The sequence below is a fragment of the Trichosurus vulpecula genome, chromosome 5 (genome assembly GCF_011100635.1).
Source record: "Trichosurus vulpecula isolate mTriVul1 chromosome 5, mTriVul1.pri, whole genome shotgun sequence".
Taxonomy (NCBI): domain Eukaryota; kingdom Metazoa; phylum Chordata; class Mammalia; order Diprotodontia; family Phalangeridae; genus Trichosurus; species Trichosurus vulpecula.
This window is the reverse complement of record NC_050577.1, coordinates 152,299,380-152,323,339: the sequence shown is the minus strand read 5'-3', so window position 1 is coordinate 152,323,339 and position 23,960 is coordinate 152,299,380. Positions and strand designations below refer to the sequence as shown.

The following is a 23,960-nucleotide window of genomic DNA, read 5'->3' as shown; positions in this document are numbered from 1 at the left end:
AATTTGATAAATACTTCCTAATTGTAACTTTAATGTAAAGCCCTACAGCATGAGGTCATTTCTAGAACTATATATTAAATTTCCACAAGAGTATATCAAACCCAGACTTTTTATGACCAAATGTCCTATGAAAACATGAAATTGTTTTTCATTGCCTTTGGGTGCTATTTTTAATAAAACATATTACTGTAATTCCTTTGTTTTCCTCTCTGAGAAGAACCTGTAACTATCCTTTTGTTTTAGCTATTAACTTCCTTTTTCTTCAGGTTTTTATAGCACAAATAGCAAGAACGATCGGGTACAGAATTTCTATAGTTGTATGTCAACTTGTTAGTCCATCGCACAATGATCTCACATTTATAGTAAGCATCAAGTGCCAAGTTAAAGTTTATTGATTTGTTACTCTGGTCAATTTTGATTTCTTAAAATAGGTATTCAGGGGATTTTTACGTTATCGTTTCACCATGCTCTAAGAGCCTGATAATTTTTAGATTGTCTTTCTATGTCCTGTCCAGATGAGATGTGTTTTATTGTAGTTATGTGTTTTTCCATTTTTCCTTTCTTTTGCTTTACTAATATTTCTTCTGTATCATTTGAATTTTTAGTTTGTCTCCTTTACTTCCTTTTTCAGGGTGTTCAATGATTTTTAAGCTTTCCTAATTTCTCTTCTAGCCCTCTTATCTCTTTATTACTTTTACTAGAGAGTTTACGTACTATTTACATCATCCCTTTTCCTTTCACGGAAATATTACTTCTAATTCTGTTATGCTGTCCTCAGAGAATTTAGATTTCTCTCCTCACTCTAAGTGGGCTTCCTTTGGTCCAAATAATGACAATTACCAAGTTAATGTACATACAGTCACAGAAAGGTAGTTGAGAATGAGTTTTTAAAAATGACTGCCAATTTTTCATACCATCAGCCACAGATTTCTTTATTTTAAACTTGCTGATCAAACTTTCAGTTACAATATATGTGGCAAAAAACAAAACAAAAGAAAACAGAAAGATAGTTAACACACAATATCTGCCACATTTCCACTTACCTCTATTTCTGACCTGGTTTTCTATGTTATGGGATGTGTAACAATTTTTAAAATTTTCTTACATTTATGATATATTTAATGGCAACAATTTAAATTTTCCTGCTTCAATGACAGGCTAAAATTACTTCAAATGACAATTTATTTTATTGCCCTTTTGCTGCCAATGTTAGTGACATAATCCAGCAGATGAATAAAAAGTTGTTGAGAGGTGAACTGTAGTTAATAACATCTCCCAACTTCAATTCTAAAACAGGCTTTCTTAAATCAATATATTCACACCATTTAAGTTTCTCAAAAATACTTCCATTCAGAAATAAAAAGTTTTGTTTTTTGAGATATAAGTCTCACTTTTACCCCCAACAGAACTCATGCTGTACTTTTTTTTCTCAAAATATATTCTGTGCAAAATGTAAGTTCTGTGTAGGTTTGTACCTTATTTTTGAAAAGTTGTTTATAAAATATAATTCCTAAAAACAACTTCAACAAGAGACAACAGAGGAAGAAGAAACATATCAGACATAGCCTAACTTTTCACATGAGAAACTAAATATGTTCTTAAAGCTCCAGTAATACATTCCTTCAAAAAATCAGAATGCACTTTGGTCATTATTAAACTTATTAGTACATAGGCAAATTTTTAAAAATGCTTACTTGTTGCTTTACACAGAAGTAGAGTATACCACACAATGTGAGGCTCAATTACCCCAAACCTACTGATTGTATGGAATGATAAGAATAAAGGGTTGTCTACATGGTTCTACTCTTTACACATACCTGATTTGAAGTTATGATTTGGGTGAATCCCAAACTAAATATACCAGTCTCCAATGAATAATTTATAAATTACAATGTTGAATTTCCTAAAAATTGTAAGGGTTTGAATATATTTAGCATGATGGACTTGGCTCAAACAGGATTTTTACTTGTTTCAAACAATTCCTGGTTTGGGGCAAATGTCCAGTTTTCAGAAAATTCATTAGTCATAATTGATTATACAAATACAACAACCTTAAATCAAGATTCAACAAGATACCTTCAAATTAACTCCATCTGCCTAGTATGCCAATAAGATAAAGTACTCAATTTGACACTTGTGGAGAAATCAATTTCCTAGAAAAATTATACTTCTAAATAGCCCTTATGTCAATGAGAAAGGGAGGTGTTTATCTCAGATGAAATTTAGAGGAGTTTGTAAAAACCGTATTTTTCTGAAAATTTTTATACAGTTCTAGGAACAGGTGTGTGTGTGTGTGTATACACATGTATCTTCTTTTATGGGTATTTATCCTTAGATTGTTCACTTGAGTGTGGTATAAATGACATATGCTATAGTGTACCATTGGGGGGAGAAATCTATTTTACTTGAGTAAACATAAGGTACTTTAGTAAAATCAAGAGGCACTTCACTTGTGAGATGAGCATATATACCTCACTCAAAAGGATACCATGTCATGCCCCAGTACACTATAACATATTCCATATAAAGATACACATTAAAAGTAATAATTTTAAAAGTGCACATTTTGAGCATGCACAGTTGGAGATGTGCAAACAGCCCAGTGTTTCAAATAAATACAATTATTACTAGTTAATTTTTATCAAAATACCTTATGGCATTGTAACCATTTACAATTATTGCTCTATTAAGAATTTTATCATCAAAGAGCACTTGTTGACCTGTTTTATATAATACCATATTAATTTATTAATACTGAAGGGTGCTTAAACTGCAGCTTAATAAGTTTAGATCCTGGAATTGTTCCAAATGTAAAATACAGAGAAAACTCTAATTGGATCTAGAAAGTGTTCTAACACAGTAAATAAATCATTCAACTATTTTTGTCAACCTACAGTTGGTTCTTGTTCAGAACAATTGTCTATTCTGAATGTATCAGAATGCTAGGTGTATTCAGTTTTGTGCCTATAGAAACATTATAAACTGTTTAACCTAAAGAATTTTTTTCTAAAGTAAGGCAAGTTCACTCTACCTATGAGGAAACAATTCTCAGCAATGACTTCTATACTCTGGATCCATTATGTTAGCAACTGACTACAAACTATTACCAGGATCTCAAGTACATGGATATCAGTTTTTATCACCCTTTCAATAACTAAGTATATCAATGTTTGAAAATAAAATATAAAGACTAAAGTGTAAAAACAGTGAAAAGGTAAAAATAAATATAACAATTGCACAAGACAGTCAGATGTAAACACTTCAATTTTCTAAGCTACATCCTTTAAGGAGACTGTAGCTTCTGAAGCACAAATTCAGTGACTGCTTTTAGACAGCTTAGTCAGTACTCTTGTGTCAGAAAACAGGACGAGGCCTTTTCTCCACATTGTCATGATTTGATCTTCCAAAGCTAAAGAGGAAACAATACAGTGTCAGAGACCATTCAAGTTTTTAAGCTAAATTTACAAAATAAGGATTAGTCATCCCCTTCCATAACATTCTCCATCCTCACTTCTCTGGGTCATACAAATCATTTTGGGGGGAGGGGGTTGGGTCGGGGAGGCAGTTGGGGTTAAGTGACTTGTCCAGGGTCACACAGCAAGTAAGTATCTGGGATCAGATTTGAACTCAGGTCCTCCTAACTTCAGGGTCAGTGCTCTATCCACTGTACCACCTAGCTGTCCCCCCACTTTCAGGCTATTTTTTTAAAAAACAAAACAATAAGCAGTTTCCTTATGTCTTGTAACAGAAACGTATAGGAATTTGTACTAAGTACATGATTACATTATGCATTCTCCATGATGAGACAGTGGGGCATAGTGGACAAAGATCTTCAGAATCATTAGACTTGGGTTCGAATCCTATCTGTGACAGCTACTAGCTCAGTAACTCTACACTGTTTTCAAACTCTCAGCATCCCCAAGGAACTCTCTAATACTATGAAGACCAAGAAACAGCTCTAGATCTGGATGGATAGAGACAGTTTCCTCATTAAAGTTCCCTACACCAACGAAATCACAGTTATATAAAAAACCAAATTCTCTAAAAAGGTTGCAAATATTCTGGAGAATTTAAAAGTGTAAGTATAGTCTTAGCCAAAAAAAATTGGAGAGGAGGGAGTGTTACAAAAAGTCTTTCTTATAAAAAAATTTGCAAATTATTAGCTCCTATACAGTTATAAATATAGAATGTATATTATTCCTAGAAATTAAATGTGCAATTTCTTTACTCCTATAGGAGCACAAAAAAGCCTTCACTGAACATACACACTCTCTCTCTCTTTCTCTTTCTCTATATATGTATAAAATTTAGAAAGAGTGCCTGAAGCTAAATAAATATTACAATACTCATTCTAGTACTAAAGAAAGAGAATGTTTAGCAAGCTTTCACCTTTAAATTAAATCCAAGTAAGTCACTGATAACACCAGAAACAGCAGACAGTATGACAACCTGGGTAATATTGTAAAGCAGCGGATTCATTGTAAGCCCATATAACCTGAAGGGGCTGTCCAATTCCTAGTAATAAAGAAAAAGAAATCATTAGGAATGAAATCATCATAACAAAGTGAAAAATATCATGAGCTTAGAATTCATTAGGTTCTAAAGGAATAATATTACAGCCAGAGCTGGAAGGGACTTTAAGACTCATCCTCACTTTATAGATAGAGACTAAGTTACATGGAGTTTACAGAGTGGCTTGCCTGAGGTTACATGGCTAGATTTGAACCTAGTCCTCCAATTCAAAATCCAGTCTTCTTTACATACTGCCTCTGTCAAACAACTACTTTAACAAGCAGTGCTTGAAAGAATCAACACCTGCTATTGTGTACACATTTAGAGATTATTAAAATGGCTAAACTTAACACAAGGAAATGTAGTTGTCATTTTTTAAAGAGAAAATCACAAAACAATAACAAATCTTTTAAGGACAACAGGACCCAAGAAGGTAGCAATTCAGAATATTCCAAAAGAATATCTATTGCCTTTTGTATATCTTTTCCTCTTTCAAACTTTCTTATTACTGTTGACAGCATCACTATTCTCCTAGTTACCCAGCCTTTCAACCTTTGATGTCTTGACTCCCCCCTCTCAACCCACAAATCTAATTCAATGATTTAAAGCACTTTCATACATATAATTGTTGATAGTTTAGATTTCTTCCTTTGAAAACTGCTTTTTTTGTAGCCTTTGACCATTTATCTACTGCAGAATGGCTCTGGTTCTTTCATTTCTTTACACATCTCGAAAACGAGGCCTTTATCAGAAAAAAAAAGTTTTTGTAAAGATTTTTTTCTCAATTACTTATTTCTCTCTTAATTTTTACATTAAATTTGTGGAAGATCTTTTTATATAAAATCAAAATTGTCAATTTCATCTTACAACCTTCTTTAATACTTCTTTAACTCTTCCTTTATCTAAAGGTGTGAAAGATAACTTCTTCCTTGTTCCTCTAATTTGTTTATGATGTGATCTTTTTATATCTGATCCCTCTTATTCATTTGAAGAGCATCCTGGCATATGCTGTGGAGTATTAGTCTAAATCTAATGTCTGTCCAATTGCTATACGCTTTCCTCTGAAGTTTCTGTCAAATAATGAATCCTTCCCTCCCAGTTTCTAGGGCCTCTGGGTGTATCAAACATGGTATTATGTTTGTTTGCATCTGTATGCTGGGTATCTAATCTATTACACTGATCTTTTTATTTTTTAAAACAGTTCAAAATTGTTTTAATGATAACTGCTTTGTAGCACAGTTTGAAGTCTGGCTCTGAGACCTTGTTTCCCATTTTTTTTTTCATTATTATCCATTAGATTCTCCATATGTGTTATTTTTTCCTAGCTCTAGAAAACATTCTTGTGGGGAATTTTGACTTGTGCAGTACTAAGTTATATAATTTACATAGCATTGTCAGTTTCATCATATTAGCTTAACCTACCCATGAGTAATTAATGCTTCCCCAATTATATAAGTCTGTCTTTATTTTTACAAAGAGACTATGAATCTTGGAAGAAAGTATATGGCTTCTGTAGTTATTTTGAATGGAATTTTTCTTTCTAGTTCATTTGGATGGGTTTTGTTGGCTATGAACAGAAATGCTGATGATTTAGGTGATTTATCTTACATCCTGCAGCTTTCTGGAGGTATTATTTTCATTAGTTTTTAGTTGACTCCCTAAGGTTTTCTAAGTATGCCATTAAATCATCAGCAAAAAGGGATAATTTTAATTCCTCTTTGCTTGTACTTAATACTTCGCTAGCATTTATATAGCACTTTAACATGTTCTCTCATTTGATATAATAATCCTGTGAGGCAGGATTTTTTTTATTATCTTTTATTATCCCTATATTAGAGATAAGGCAATTAAGACTAAGAGAGATTCAGTAACTTGCCCAGCATCACACAGGTCCCAAGTGTCTGAGGAATTCAAACTTCTACTCACTGTACAACCTAGCTGCCTCCAATTCCTTCCATTTCATTTTCTGCATTATGTTAAATAGTAGAACATCTTTGCTTCACCTCTGATCTTATTGGAAAGGCCTCTAACTTTTCTCTTTTAAACATAATGTTTGTTCTTAGATTGAAACACTATTTATTATCTTAAGGGAAGGCTCATTTGTTCCTATGACTCTCAGTGTTTTGTTTTTAATACAAATCATTTTTGGATTTGGTCAAAGGTTTTTCCAGCAACTACTAATATAATTATATGGTCTATATTATTTATATTATTAATATGGCTTATATTTGTAGTGTTCCTTATGTTGAACGAACCTTGCATTTCTAGTATGAACTCAACTTGTTCATACTGTATAATTTTTCTAATATGTTGTTTCAGCCTACTTGAAAATACTTGATATAAAAATTTTGCATCAATAGTCATTAAAGATACTGGTCTCTAGTTTTCTTTGTTGTCTCCCCCTGGCTTTTAGTTGTCAAGACCATTTGTAACAGAGAAAGATTAGAAGGGTTCCTTCTTATTATTTCAAACAGTTTATGAGGAACTAATTGTTCTTTGAATGTTTGATATGTTACTATTGAATCCATCTGGTAGAAGATTTTTTTTCTCCCCCATTGTGGTGGTCCTTTATGGTTTTTGTTCAATTTCTTTTTCTGATAAAGGGTTATTTAAATAACAAATTTCTTTTTATAATGAGTATTCTATGTTTTTGTAGAAATTCCTCTATTCTCTCTGTTATGAGTTTTGTTAGCATATAACTGAGCAATATAGTTTCTGATAATTTCCTTTATATCTTCTTCAATTATTTTAAATTTATTATAAACAATTTTGTTTTCCCTTCTCTAAAAAAAAATAAGACTAGCTAATGTTATCTATTTCATTAGTTGTTAAAGCTTTATCAATTCAATGGTCTTTTTGCTTTCAATTTTATTAATTTCTTCTTTAACTTTCAGAATTTCTAGTTTGTCATTTAGTTGAGGATTTCTGCTTCGTTATTTTTTAAGTTTTAAAAATAGCATTCTCAATTAATTTACTTGTTCTTACCATAAGTTTTATGGTTGTACCATGATTATTTTTGAGATTTTCTGTTACTTCTAATAATTTTTTTCTCTGAACCACCAGTTCTTTAGAATTGTTATTAAGTTTCAAAATAATTCACAATTTTAAAGGGTCCTTTATTAAATATAATTTTAATTGTGCTAGGATTAGTAAATGATGTGTAAATGATATGCAGTTGAAATATAAAATCCTTTTTATTCCTGTTTAGTAATCATCTCTATGCATATCTCTATGCAATCATTATCATTTCTATGCATATCTTTTAGTTGGACTGCTCTAAGTCTGAAAGATATTCATTAAGCTTCTCCTAATAAAATTTTTTGATTTTCAAAAAAATATACAATATTCATTTTTAATGATTTTTTGTTCTAAATTTTGAGTTCCAAATTCTCTTCCTCTTTCCTACTCCTCCCTCACCCACTAAGACAGCAAGCAATAGAATTTCAGTTATACATGTGAAATTATGCAAAACGAATGTCTATATTAGCCATATGGCCAAAAAGAAAAAGAAGGAAAATTATACTTCAATTTGCACTCAGAGTTCATTTGTTCTCTCTCTGCAGGTTCTCTCTGCTGCAGGACAGCACCTTTTTCATCACAAATCCTTTGGAATTATCTTGGATAATTGTATTGATCAGAGTAGTCAAGTCTTTCACAACTGATTGTCATTACAACATTGCTGTAACTGCGCACAATGATCTGCCAGTTCTTCTCATTTCACTATCCAGTATAGACCTGATAGCTATATTGTATATGCAGTTTTATGGCCCTTTGGGCATAGTTCCAAATTGTTTTCCAGAATGGTTAGACTAGTCCACAACTCCACCAGCAGTCCATCAGTGTTCCTATTTTCCCTCATCCTCTCCAGCATTTGTCATTTCTGATAGGTGTGAGGTAGTACCTCAGAATTGTTTAAATTTGCATTTTTCATATGACTACAGACACCTTCTCTGACAAGTGCAATAACTGGTACCATTCTGGAAGTAAGAAACAATATAAAAGGGGAATCCATAGGGCAAGTCCTACAAGACAGTGGCAGAAAATGCCTAGAGGGGAAAGGGGGGCAAAATATGAAATTAAAAAAACCTAATGAATAAAGCTAGCTGAAAGGAAGGGGGAATCTACTTGATGAATTGAGAGAGAAAGATTATTTAACCAGATAAAAGCAGGAAAGAAAAAGGAACTAATCAGCATAACCCTAAAATGAAAAGGGTAAGAAATAAAGAGGAAGGGATCACAAGGGTGATGGGAAGAGAGCCAGTGGAAATAGGATCACCTTAAAAAAGACTGCAGTAAAGTAAACGAAAAGATAATAGCGTTTATAGCAGAAGGGGAAAAAAAATCAAGTTTAGACATAGACAGAGAAAACTAAAAATTGAACTATTATAAGTTTAAACGTCAATGGATTAAACAATCCAATAAAGTGAAAAAACCTGACAGGCTGGATTTAAAAAAAAACCCTACAATCTGTTGCTTGTAAGAAACATGTTTAAACAACAAAAACATACATTAAAAAAACCGAGTGATGGGGAAAAAAATTACCAGGCATCAAGTGAATCTTAAAAAGCAAAAGATGCAATCATGCTGTCTGACAAAGTGAAAAAAAGTTCAAAAAATTGAAAGGAATGTACAAAGAAACTATGTTATGCTGAAAGGAACCAAAGACAACAAATCAACTATCAGTAATGGAATAAGGTTGATTTTGTGTAATTTTTTACTTGAGCCAATTCACAGTTAGTTGATTTTGTCTTGTAACTGCCTAAGTCATGGTTCTTTGTTTCTGTTCAGGATTAAGTAGTCTGTAATGAGTTAAGTTTAGAAATCCAGTTCTCTTCTTAATCACTGTTCTATTCTTGTGTCCAGAAAATCTGTTACCTTGAAGAATGCAGGTGGACACCAGGGAATCTGGTCTAGTATCTTTATACCACCAAGCTATCTTTCAAAGATGTCTGGTTTGTTATTCAAAGAAATCTGGTCCACTTTTCTAACCTTACAGGTGTACTCAAACAACGAACATTTCTTAGTCTCAAGGGAATCAGGGGGCTGTTGCTAGTGCCCCACCTACTTTCAAACAATCACATTGTCCCCCATGCCTCGGCTCTGTAAGCAATCAATTGTTCCCTGACTATCGCACCCTGTTCTTGGTTCTGTACTCCTTAAAACTATAAAAGAGAGCTGTCCCCCTCATTCAGGTTCTAGGCTGCGGATAGCTAAATTCATACTTTACTATTAAACTGATCATGCTGGAACTTTGTGCCACAGTCTACCCTAATTTTAACTATTACTGTAATAAACTTACATGATCTAAATGCCTTATCATCCAAATTCATAAAGGAAATATCTGAGCTCTAAAAAGACATGGACAGTAACAACAGTAACAGGAGATTTCAATATCCCTCTCTGTTTTGGATAAAACTAGCAGATAAACAAAAGAGAAAATACAGAACTGAAGAAGAAAAACTGCTGTAAAACTAGTCAAAAGATTTATGGCATCTTCTAAGTGGACAGCAAAAGAAAATACATATTTCTTGGCACCATGTGGACTTTTACAAAAACTAACCATATGCCTGGACACAGTGATATCAGGGGCAAATGTAAAAAAGGCAGAAATGGTTAATGATATATCTTTTATAGACCATAACACATTAAAAACAGTTAATTGGTTCAGGAAGCAGAAACAAAAGACACAGAGCCAAATGAAAACTAAACAGTGAAACCCTAACTAATGAGTAGGTCAAAGAACAAATCATAGATGTGATTAATAATTATGTAAAATAAATGAAAATGATGAAACCACATACCACTATTTCTAGGATGCAATTAAGGCAATCCTCAGGGGAAAAGAAATCATACCTTAGAAACAAACATTAACAAAACAGCTAAGAGGATTAATGAATTGAATATACATTTTAAAAAATTGGAAACCCAACAAATAAACCTAAAATAAGCCCAAAAGAGGAGGAATAGATAAATTAAGAGCAAGAAAACCCATAAGCAATGAAAAATAAAATTAAAAACTGGTTCTTTGGAAGTATTAATAAAATTCATAAACCCTTGGCTAATCTGATTAAAAAGAAGCAAGTAGAAAATCATGTCAATAAAATAGCAAATGAGCTAGGTGAAATCATAGCAAAACCAGAAGAAATGAAAAGAATAACCAGAACATGTTGTACACAGTTACAGGCTAACAAAACTGAGAATACAAAAAAAACCACCCAACTGGAAGAATCCCTTCAAAAATATAAAAATACCCAAACAATCAGAGGACCAGATATCTTAAATAATCCAAACTCAGAAAAGGAAATAGTAATGGAATGATCAAAGAAAACAAATCTCCTAGTCCTGGTGGATTCATAGGAGGATTATATCAAACTTTTAAAAGAATGGTTAGCACCTACACTTTACCAGTTTCAAAAACTGAAAAAGAAAACACCTTACTAGAAACAAATGTAGTACTAATACCTAAGCCAGGACAACTGAAAATAGAAAGAAAATTTAAATAAAATTCTGTCAGACAGATTTCAGTGATTTATCCAAGAAATTATTCATGATGATGAAGTGTAATTTATACCATGATGAAAGCATAATTGATCATAATAATAAACAAAACATCCAAAACCGCATGATCACCTCAACTGATGCAAAAAAAGTGTTTGACAAAGTACAGTTCTTTTACACTAAAAAATCTTACAAAGTATAATTGCAAAGGAACCTTTTTTTCAACATAATAAAGAAGCATCTATCTAAAACCAGAAATAAGTATCAGAAGAAATGGGGATACATGTTACAATAAATAGGGCAATCAAGTAAGGATAACCATAACCACTCCCCCCACTATTATTTGATATAGTTCCAGAAATGCAAGTAACAGCAGTAAGTTGAGAAAGAAATTAAAGGCACAAAGACAGGTAAAGAGTAGATCCCTATTCACTGATGATATATATGATTGTTTACTTGGAAAATCCTAGGCAATCACAACGATACTAATTGAGGCAATTTATGCCTCTAGCGAAACTGCAGGCTCCAAAATAAACCTCAAAAGTCACCAACATTTTTATATAGTAATAACAGAAGAAGCAATAGTAGAAAGAGAAATTCCATTCCAAATAACTACAAAATGCATAAAATATCTGGAAATCAACTTCCCAAAACATACCAAAGGTTTGTATAGATTCAATTACAAAGTGCTCCTTAAAGAAATAAAGAGGTAGAGAATATTCAGTGCTCTTGGGCTAGGCCTTGTCAATATAATAAAAATTAAAATACTACCAAAATTAATGTACACTTTTAATGCTATCCTAAATCATCAAGATATTTTATAGAACTTCATAAAATATATTTGGAAAAACAAAAGATCTAGAGTAGGCTATCAAGGGAAATAACAAAAGTAGGGATGAAGGGGGAAAGTATTTTCAGACCTCAAAACTATATTATAAAGCGGCAATTATCAAAACCACCTGGTATTGATTAAAAAATGGAGATAACTCAATAACAGTGTTTATTTTGATAAAGTATAAAACACAAATTACCTGGGTTAAAACTACTAATTAGATTAAAAAAACTTCTGGGAAAACAGTTTGGCAGAAATTACGCTTAGGCCAATATCCTATACCATATTCTACCACAGATTCTAAATAGATATGCAATCTAAATAGCATATTAAAAATATTATAAGAGAAACAGCACAGCTATGGGTAGGAGTTGTACTGCTAATGAAACAAGAGATAGAGGCAATTTGAAGAGATAAAATAGATAACTGATTACTTGAAACTGAAAAACTTCCACACAGACAGAATTAAGTCACATGAAAGAATGCTCTAAATCACCAATAACAAATGCAAATCAAGATCACTCTGAGGTTCTACCTCACCCTGAAAATTGGCAAAAATGATGAAAAATGGTAACAGTCAATGATGAAAGGGCTCTGGAAGAGAAGTCACACTAATTACATTGTTAGTGGAGCTGTGAAATGGTACCATTACTTTGAAAAGCAGTTTGTAATTGTGCAAACGAAGTGAGTAAAATGATCATACTCCTTGATCTACAGACTCCATTATTGGGCTTAAAACCCAACGAAGTCATCTATAAGAAAAATGCCTTCCTATACACTAAAATATTTAGAAGTAACACTTTCTGTAACAGCTAAGAATTGAAAACAAAGTAGATGCCAGTCAACTAGGGAATGGTTAAACAAATTGTATTCCATGTATATAGTGGAATATTACTGTGTGTAAGAAATGATGTATGTGATGAATACAAAGAAGCATGGAAAAATCTATGGGAACTGATGCAAAGTGAAGTAAGTAGAGCCACAAAACAATACACACAGTAACTACAACAGTGTAAATGGAAAAACAATGACACCAAAAAAATATCAAAAGTAAATATAACAAAATTACAACTTAAACAGGACTCAAATAAAGAAATATGAGAGAATACCCCCAACTCATCCCTCTGTGGAGGGGGGAGGTCAATAGGTATTACACATTGCACATGGTTTTGGACTTTTTTCAATGTATTGATCAGTTGTGCTGATTTTTTTTCCTTTCCAAAAAATACTATTTGTTTCATGGGATGACTCTCTAGGAAGAGGAGACAGAGAAAGAGGGATACTTGGAATAACTATGGAAGAAACTGAAAATATCAATTAAAAACTTATTTCAAAAAAGAAAACAACTCAGAAAATAGGATGCTTTTGCTGTGTCTCCTTCTATTACTAAAATTCTACCTCCATGATCTTGTTTTGCTTCATTCTTTCTTCAAAAAAAATCTGTGAAAATATATATTTATAGAAATAAATCTGTATTACTTCACATAGGTCCTCCCATATTTTCTCTAAGCTTCAAATTAAAAGTTTAAATTATGTTAATGTATAAATTTAGTTAAGCATTATTCATTATTTTGCTATTATAGCTAAATGGTTTTTCTTTTAACAACAAAAAAGTTATGTTGTTTTATGACATTTTTGATACAGAATGTTAGCAATAAAATTTCTGGGTCAAAAGGTATGATCAGTGTGGTTGGTGATCCTTTATCACACATTGCCATATTCTTTATAATGTTTACACCAATCAGTCTACCAATGCCCGCTTCACCAAAACCCCAAGAACATGAAACTTTGTAATTTTAAAAAGATTTTCCATTATAGTGGAAATAAAAATGTGATGTTTCTTACTTGGTTTCACTTCTATGATTATTATGGAACCTGAGCACTACTTCTTATAGTTAACAGTTCTTATTTCCTTCTTTGGTCCTGTCCTTCAATCATTGCTGCACTGGGAAGCAATTTTATAATTATGTGCCTATTCCTCATGGAATCCGGATGTTGGACCTATGATTTCATTGGGATAGGGAACTTCTCCTGATCAAGAAACTTTCTTTACCAATGCAGAGCAGCAACTCTTCTACATTATACAATCAACTATTCTTAGAGAGCTGCCTAGTGCAATTTGCCCAGGGTCATACAGCCAATGTGTTAAAGGTAGAACTTGAAGTCAAGTCTTCTGGACTCCAGGTACAACTGTCTTTTCCCTAAGCAACACTGACTTTATCCAATGAATTTACTGCAAGCATTCTTTCCAATGTTTCTTTTCCTTTTATTTAGACATAATGTTTTTGTTGTACAAATTCATCTCCAATGATTTCTTCCTTTTAGTTTGATAAAAAAAAGACTCCCTCTTTTCTATAGTTGAAGCAAATATTTTATTTCTTTTTAAACAAGGTGTTTAATTTTCCCCCTCAAATTTAGATCACTGCTCTGGCTAAGAGTTTATTACGGTGTGTATCTAAACCCCTTTTTTGGTTGAATAGCAATCCAGTTTTCTCAGATTTTATTGAGTAGTATTTGAAGACTGAGACTATTTCACTTTAGCCTTTGTGTCTATCTTAGTGCTTTGCAGACAGTAGGTACTAAATAAATATTTGTCAAACTGAATGAATTGTATTCCTTAGTGAGTTTGTCAAACATTTATTTAATAATCATTAGGTTCTTGATTCTCTTCCCTTCATCTATTTCTCTATTCTTTTCCTCCTATAGTTCTTGAATCTCTGGATACTACACTATAATCTCCAAAGAAATAGAAGTTGAAGATCATTCAAAGGGCAACTGGAGGAACACATGATGTGTACCAACAGCTACAATACATTACACTTGAAATTACATAGGAAAATGTCCCAGAAAGAAAAAAAATGAGCTAGTTATATAGTGAGAAAAAGAGAAAATCAGTTGAAGGCATCAAAAAAAGGATCAATAAAAACAATACATGACTACAGGATCATTTTACTATTTTAAGTACCTCACTATTTTAAAATCTCACTATTTTAAATAAACAGGCAATTTGGAATGTTAATTGGCATGCCTAAATCCTTTTTTATGTACTTTTTCAACCTTTTAAGAAATTTCTTCCAAAATTACTCAAGTTCCTGATAAAATAAGAGGTATTTGAATTACCTCTAACAAAGTACCCATTCTAATTATACATTAAAATAGTCATATTCTCTACTTCATAAAAATAGCATAGTGGATAGAGAGCTGTCCTGGGAGTCAGGAAGACCTAGATTTAATCCCATCACTAACAGTTACTGACTTTGTTATCCACTGTTATCCACAAAAAGCAAGAGAATTTGAAATGGGTTGTAATCAGCATCAATGGAGAAAAAAACCAACAAAAACACAAATCTCCTTGAAAGTTCCTGATGGTCTAAAAATTGATACGGAAAAATGAATGGATATAACTTTATCTAATTCTATGAAATAACCAATTTGCATGGAATTAAATATCAAAGTTAGTTTGGGAAGGAATTATCATTTTTACCACATTTATTTGACCTAACCATAAGCAGAAAATATTCCTGTATGACTTCTGTCAAACTGCCAAAATAATTTTGAAAGCTGTCTCCATGTAAGTCTCCTCTATGTCTCTATGAGGTAACACCCAAATATTTAATATACTCTATCATCATAAAGAGAATTTATTTATCATTTTGCTTATGATGAAACAGAGATTCAGGAATGTTAAATAATCTTCAAGTCTCCAAGTGGCCTTGGGCAAAGTAACACAAATGAGGATAGAATCTAGGTTATCTCACTCTTACTCAACACACTCTTTGCACTGCATTAGTATACATATTGTGATAACTACATATCCTTTTAAGCTGAAATTAAGTAGTTCTAATAAATATGAAATGAAAAAGCTTTTCAAATCAATACAGATTTTTCTTTATTTTCAACATCTAAGTTCAGATCCTAGCAATTATATATTTATAAAATGATAAACTATGAGATAGTCAAGATGCCTCTAACAAGGCATACAAATTATATGGATATGCTCAAAAACAAACTACAAATATTTTGAAGAATTTAAGGGTTATGAATCAAGATGAAAAGTGGAAGAAAACTAAATAATATGTAAAATAATACCACCACCATACAGATTATTATATTCTATTTTCAATTTTATTCTTACCTTCAATAATTTAGTAGCAAGTTTCAAGACATTATTAACTAGTGTCAGTTCCTCCTTCTTATTAGGTTTCTTCTCCATTTTCAAGTACAGGTTTATCTTACAAAAAGGATCAATTAAAAACCATAAACAACACTTTTAAAAAAAGATAAAATCATAAATCAACTTTAAAATAATTCTACTTTACAGTTTATACCATGTATAGTGAAAGAATAAATAAGGTTTTATTGGAACCAAAGTTAATAAATTATTTTGGGTTTTGGACTTAGAAATATGTTTTATGAATGTAGATATGAAATTCATCTTCAGTAACCCATCAAGCAAAAGTAGCCATTCTGTATGGTACAGTATGGCAGAATGAGCACAAACTTAGCAATCCGAAGACCATGATCTAGTACCTGCTATGCTATGCTACTAGTCATATGACTTTGGACAAACTGTTTAATCACTCTGAGCTTTTGTTTCCTCGCCTATAAAATGAAGATAAAATATTTGTGGGGCCTAATACAGAGGGTTTGTGGTGAGTATTAAATGAGACAATATATGTGAAAAGTATCTGATAAACTTTATAAAGTATCATTCATTTACAAAAGATTTAACCTTTAGATGAGCTTTTTAAGATAAAAATTTTTTTCCCTCAAATTTCAAGTTTTGTATCAGTCATGAAAAGATGACAAAAATTTACAAAGAGATTAATGGATACTAAATATAACCATCAAAAGCTATTAGGATTTACTATAAACAAGTTACTATTTAATAAAAATTCTTATTTCCTAGAATGTATTTGTTCTTCTCTTCTACATAACACATGTGCCCCAATAGTTTCTTAAAAACAACAGTATGATATGTATCCCTCTCTAAACAAATGAAAAGCTAAGAAAAAAAGATAAAGCAATCAGAATGAAACAGTTCTCCCATAGCATTAAAGTTGCTCTGAAAATAAATACAAATAATCACCTCTCTTATATGCCCTTTGAAAAACCTGAAGTGACTAGTGAATTGTAAACACTAATTTATAACATGTTAAATATGAAGTCTCACCTGTTCAGTAAGTAATATTGAGGTATTGCTATATTTTTTGCTTGTTTCAGATCCAAGGGTAACAAATCGTAGAAGAAAAAGCGTCAAAGAGATACACCAGATCACCAGCTCCCAGTTGTAGTGACAATCAAGGAATATCTCATGCACATGAAGCAACTAAAATCCAAAGGCAAAAGAAACACAGAAGAATCAAATATGATTCAAATTAATATCTTTTACTATAAGGAAAATAACGAATTCCAGTTTAACAGGAATGAGACACTAGTTTCTTTGGCAATCGTGAACATTTTGCATAATCTCTGTATCTCTTTGCTAGTTATTAGTTTGCGACAATTATATTTAACTGCAAACCATTTCTTGAAAGACAGATTTGGAGTAAGGGGACCTGGGTTCAAATTCTGGCTCTGCAACTTACTAGCTGTATGACCTTGAGTAAGTCATTTCCCCTTTCTGGGCCTCAATTTCTTCATCTGTAAAATAAGGGAGTTGGACTAGATGATCTCTATGGTCCTCTTCCAGCTCTAAATCCTATGATCCTATGAACATTACAAAATTGTGTATGTTATACACACAAGTTTGTTTTTTTTTTAAAACACGCTTGCTAAATTTAACATTCTATACCCATCAATTGTGGCATTTGTATATGAAACACTGAATAAATTTTGAATGGCTAATATAAACCATAGTGTTTATTAAAACTTTATCTTCTCCAAAGTAGAAATAAGTACATGAAAACCTCATTAGAATGCTCTCTACTTTAGAATGCTTTTAGACAATGCTTAAAATAGTTTTTAGGTTAAATTTTATTTCTCAAGCAAAATGTTAAACTGAAGTTTTAATGTATGTTAAAGAATATTTTTAAAAACACTAATTTTACCATATTCTCTCAACTTGCTATTTTTATTTTATGGGTGATGATAAATTACACCTCTGTATTTTCAAAAGAATTTAAATAAATGACAACTCCAGTGAATTTCACTACATCTTTCATTATATTGTGTCTATGAAAAAAATAGCCATGATAATATAAAAAGGATACATTTAATTTACATACTTCTTTACTACAAAATATGTGACCAGTGGTAGAAATAATATAGAGGTACAGAAATGCATTTATGAACAGTAGATAAGAGGTGGCAGTTACAACATATTAAAAGACCAAATAAAATAATATCACATCTATCATAGAACAATATATGCACCTTGAATTTGGGAGATGTGGCTGACCTGTACTTAGTATCAAGCGATATAACTTGTACAGGAAAGACTAGATCCTTCCCAGGGGTAAAGGGCAGGGGGAGGAGATGGGGTAGGAAGGGCCCACCAATACATTAAGTCATGTTACCTAAAATACATAATGTAGACAATGCTAGAATTTTTAATTTTTCCATCATATTTACTATTTTACCTAGAAAGTTTTCTGAAGGAGAATACACTGATTCTTGATTGCATATAGTTATTCATACAGAACAAAGTAACTCACCTGAGCACAGCAGATAAACACAACTGAAATAGTCAACAAAAATGCAGATGAAACTATTACATCAACTGATCTCTGAGGACCTCGACGCTGAAAGGAAGGAAAATGTATTTTAAAAATATATATACTCATTAACATTAGTTTTACACTGATTGTATTTTACAGTGTTGCCCAAATGCCTCAATAAACATCAATAATTTAATATTATTTTTTAGGGATATGTAACACCACCAAAAAAATGGAGGATGTACAGTACAGGTTCTTAACATCCCTTGAAACTTTAATTGACATTACTGAGCAAAGGTTTCTGTTTTGACTATATTCTATTTGACTACCAAATCCTGAGTGCTTCCAGAAGTAATACATTCACCTGACTAGTAACACAACCCCAAAACTTTTTACTGATGGAAATGTGAATTTATAACCTAACATTGGCTTAGTGGGCATTAGGAGGCAAAATGTGGAAGGCCTTGTCACTAAGTCATGCTTCCACAGCAGTCACAGCACAAGGTGGAAACCACTTTGCAGCATGTAATAGGGATGACTTCAGTTTGTATAAATAGCCCCAACAAATTCAAATGAAGTCAGTGAGGATTCAATCTAGCACAGCTTAGATTGAATCTGGCCCGCTTGTGAAAAGAGGCGTCACAAAGGGTGGGATTTTTTAAGACAACCCATTATGGTGAATCCCTAATAAACTTTGTCTTTTCCCTTGGCTGAGAAAAAAAAAAAAAGAAATAGGAGAAAGGATAGTAAACTGCATAACTATTAGTCACAGCCGTGGTAGAAGGAAGTCTCCTCACCAGTTCCCCACATCAAAAAAAAAAAAAAATCACAGGTCCAGTAGAAAGGGAGAGAGACAAGTACAAGGCTCATGTTTTTATGCAGTTTACTGTGACCACAGCACAAAGCAAGAGAATTCTAGACGTGTCCAAGGACCTCTACTTGCTGAATCAGCCTTATTAAGAAAAATATTATCAAGTTTTTAAGTAAAGTTTTCAAAGATATTTTAAATAAATATGGTGATAGAAACTGGACCTGTGATTTCATTGGTATAGGAAATTCCTAGATGAGGAAACTTTCCTCTACCAATGCTAATTCTTCTCTGAAACTTATAGCCTTACAGTTGCCTAGAGCATAGCTGTCTGCTGAACCAGATTGTGTAATTAGAAAATATTTAACAAAATAAAATAGAATGAGATAGAGATAATATCACATCTTAAAATTAAGTCAATAAGCAGGCCCCAGGGATATTTATGTATGGTTTAGTGGCCCCTGTTTCTGTTTGAGTGATACCATTGGCCTTTTCAGGATGAGGCTGTGATTTTCCCAGTGACACAAAGTCAGTAACTGTTAGTGATGGGATTAAATCTAGGTCTTCCTGACTCCCAGGACAGCTCTCTATCCACTATGCTATTTTTATGAAGTAGAAAATATGACTATTTTAATGTATAAGTACAATAAACTTAGAATGGGTACTTTGTTAGAGGTAATTCAAATACCTCTTATTTTATCAGGAACTTGAGTAATTTTGGAAGAAATTTCTTAAAAGGTTGAAAAAGTACATAAAAAAGGATTTAGGCATGCCAATTAACATTCCAAATTGCCTATTTATTTAAAATAGTGAGTTACTTAAAATAGTGAAATGATCCTGTAGTCACATATTGTTTTTATTGATCCTTTTTTAAGGAGTGAGCTCCCTCTGCTGACTCATGATAGCTATGCTACGAAAAAAAAATTTTCTTGTTGGGAACCTAAGCAACTCATAAACAAAAATAAATTAAGATCTTTAGGATCTTATTACCTAATGGATTGTGAAGCTCAAATAAGGCAATATGTGTAAAAGAATTCAAAAAATTAAAACACCAAATAAACATACATTATTATAGTATATAATATGGTAATAATATTTAGTGTATATGTTTATAATGTTGTGCTTTTCAGCTAGGTTTGAAATTCTAAGTATTACTAGCAAAAAATAATCCATGAAACAAATTTCTGTAAGCTATCTGAATACAGAATTCACAGAGATATCATGAGTAGTGGCACGCTTACATGGCAAGGTATGTGTGTATACCTGGATAGAGATGTATTGAGAGAATCAGAATCATAGATTGCAAAAGTCATGTCATCACAGCCATTATACCTTAAGATAGGAACGAAGAGATAGCCACATTTTTATATTCTGCACTTTCTTCAGTCGGAAGTGGGGAACTTCTGATTTTCGAGCCCTCCTAGCAGATGTTAAATGTCCAAAGAGTTTTGCAAAAAGCAGTCTCTACAAAACATTACCATGTTGTTTGTCAAGTAAAATGCAAAGAAAAATAAGAATAATCAAAATATAGATTATTACTATTATCTCCTATGATTAAGTACTATAATTCAACAAGACAAGAAAATAGCAATACATTACCAAAACCATGAAGATATGCCTTCCATTGGTGCAAATTGTAACTTATTCATACCTTTTAATCCTCTGTGATTTTTTTCCCAAGTTATCCCACAGATTCGCCCTAGAAAACCTATCCAACATGCTGTAGTGCCTATTAAATTCTTTTACTTTTCAAGAAAACCAGTATGACACTTGAACTGTCCAATCCTTGGCTATCCCTCATTCACACTCCTTTTCCAGACACATATTTTTGGTAATATAGTCATATACACCACTTCCTCAGGATATATCATTTCTGGATATGTGCAATACCTTCTTACAAATACTACATGCCTTTTGACTGTCCTTTGAGTCAGTCAAATTGGATTCTTCATAAGATTGTGATGTCCCAAACTTGGCAGTCAGAGAATATCACAAGGAGACATTTGTGTTTAAAGAAATGGGTTGTATAATATTATCATGAAGATCTGCATAGTTTCCCTACTGTAATCTAGCTTATTCTTTCTCTCCTATTTAATGTTGGTCCTAGCTCACCATCCTCAGTGTCTGTGATAGATACAGATGTTAGAGATGTATATTGATGTCATTGGACTACCTATCCAGTGTGGCACAATCTAGAAGACAGTCGTTTTTCATTAGTTTTCCCTATATGGATCGTAAAGGTTTATCTTGGTTATCTGTAGAACTCAATGAAAGCGCTATATAACATTTCTAGAGTTTGAGGCTATTAACACTTTAATCCAAACACAGGAACATATGGAGGACCTCCTCATTCATAGGTAATCGCTCTTTCATTTAGATGTTGTACAGGACAGTGACATTTTCCATGACATGGATGAATACTTTTGGCACACATATATCTCCCCATTTTGTTTTCAAAGAGTGAGTGTCCCTATCTTGCCCAGCCTAGAAGTTCAGGGATTACACACAGGTCCAGTCCTAATCTAATCTGCATAGAACCTCTGACCTACTGTTTCCAGTTCATTCTGCTTTGGGCCAACTTGCAGCCACCTACTCCTACTCGCTGAGAGTGAATGCCAAAGTCTATGTGAACACCCAATTAGCTTAGTCCACTGCAGTTCAGAAGTCCTCAGTTCTACCAATCCACCAGGCTCAGCTTCCTGGAAGCTAGAATTACATGTATGTGACATCATGCCTGGTTTTTATGTCTCACTTAACAGTAGTTGAAGAGGGTCACTGGAGTTTTCCATGTGGTTGCAATTATTAAGGAATTATGTATTACCTTAACACAAAACCCATTCTTGGAGGGGAGCTTTTAAGACTGTATTTTAACTCTATAGGGCCAAATGGTTTCTGTAATCAAACAATAACCATAGTGGGATTTTGCATTCTTTGCACCCTTCATTCACCAAATGGTGTAACTATACAGAGGTGGTCTGACAGAGACCTCATACTTTCAACAAGAATGCCTCAATGACACGTATAAATCATTTTCATTGAGATTTTATAAAGAGAAAATCAGTATATGGACTAATAGTTACTAATGTTTTCCTGACTGCCTTAGGGCAGTAATATAATCCATTATTTTTTCCATTATTTTGTTACTTTCCCTCCCTCAAATCTGATCCAACTATGTCTTCTTTAGGGCTTACTTCCTTGCATAGCACATTGGGGGCAGAGGTGTTAAGAGTCCAAATGTGCTGCTTCTACTGTTATTAATGCTAAAAATATGTTCCATCTTTTGTCTATAAGGTACCCAACCATTTTATCTATCAATGTTGTCAAAGTGCTATGGTTTAGTAGGGTCTCACACCAAGCATTCTGTAGCATTTAAAAAAAAATTTCACTGCGTTTTTTGCTATTTTATGTGGCCATATTAGTAGTAATCTTCTACTACCCCTCTGTAGTGTTTTTAAATGAATTTATATTATAAGTAGTCTAATTGTAATAAAATAGACTAAAATATTTTACAAGCAACATGACATAGCAAGGTGGAAGCCTCACCATGGAGTTGGAAAGACCTAGATTCAGGTCTTTATTCTGGCAGCTGCTACTTGACACTGTGGGCAAGTTATTTAACCCTATAGTTTAGGTATGCATAGAAAAAAAACTAGATAGCCAGTCTCCATACTTTCTCCCCCCAACTATGTAATCTTGTGCTCTCAAGCACTTAAGTCTCTTATTAGTTGCATATAAATTGCCTATCTGGATCAATAAAGGGAATTTCCATACTGAAGAGAGTCAGTATCAATAAGAGATCTAGACCAAAATATTATAAGTATATTCATGTATCAAATGCTTTAAAAGTCCTTCACTATTCCTTAAATGAGAAGACTGTATGAGACTCACCTGTTTGTAAGTTCTTTCAGCTACACAGAGTAAAAAAAAGAAAATCCACACAAGTGATACACGAACCACAAAACTTATTAAAACCATGGAAAGAACCAAGATGTCTTCATTAGAACCAAATGCAATGATATAAAGTTCTGAAGCAGAATATGCTGTGAGCTGTTCCAAGTCTGTAGCTTGGGAAAGTCGGAAAACAAAAGGAGTGAAACCCAGGACAAGGGAAATCACATTTGCAAAAATCTGGTATCCTATGCCTGGTATGTAGCTGTTGACCTACAGGGGAAAAAAGTAATATTATTTATACCAAAATGTTAGCTATGTCAAAATCATTTTATATTATGAATTACTTTATTTGTAGCAATATGAAATTATTTTAGGTATTGTCAGACTATGGTATACATTGTAATATAATATTAAAGTTGTAATCTTTAAGTTTTTTAATTAGGTTCATTATCAGAAAAGCAATTGACTAAAAACAAAAAATAGTAGCTAGTATTTCTACTGCACCTTAAAGTTGTAAAGCATTTTATAAATATCTCATTTTTAACTTCATTTTTATAATACTCAAAGTCATCTTCTCATACCTTTTCCATTTTCAAAGAAATATGACATTCTTCAAAGGCCCTACATACCCAGCCTCACTGTGGAGTGCAGTTGGCTACTTCTCTCATGTAGGCCAATGTGCTGGGCCAAGACATGTGCTTTTATCCTCCTTGACTCTTTCTCAATGTAACTACTTCCCTTCTAAGGCTCATTCCATCCA

The 23,960-nt window shown here is 32.6% G+C and overlaps 1 protein-coding gene across 5 annotated transcripts in view; it reads right to left on the bottom strand.

Annotated features, from left to right (window-relative positions):
* Positions 1-904: 904 nt before the first annotated feature.
* Positions 905-23,960, bottom strand: part of PHTF2 (putative homeodomain transcription factor 2) — a 183,699-nt gene continuing 160,643 nt past the window's right edge. For all 5 annotated transcript variants that reach the window (XM_036758937.1, XM_036758941.1, XM_036758940.1 and 2 more), the window contains 7 exons: positions 23,198-23,470; positions 20,642-20,773; positions 18,499-18,585; positions 17,016-17,171; positions 15,978-16,073; positions 4,390-4,515; positions 905-3,409 (listed from right to left, as the gene is read on the bottom strand). In XM_036758937.1, the coding sequence (XP_036614832.1) occupies positions 3,389-3,409; positions 4,390-4,515; positions 15,978-16,073; positions 17,016-17,171; positions 18,499-18,585; positions 20,642-20,773; positions 23,198-23,470 (891 nt within the window). In that variant the 3' untranslated portion in view covers positions 905-3,388. The remainder of the gene's footprint in view (positions 3,410-4,389; positions 4,516-15,977; positions 16,074-17,015; positions 17,172-18,498; positions 18,586-20,641; positions 20,774-23,197; positions 23,471-23,960) is intronic.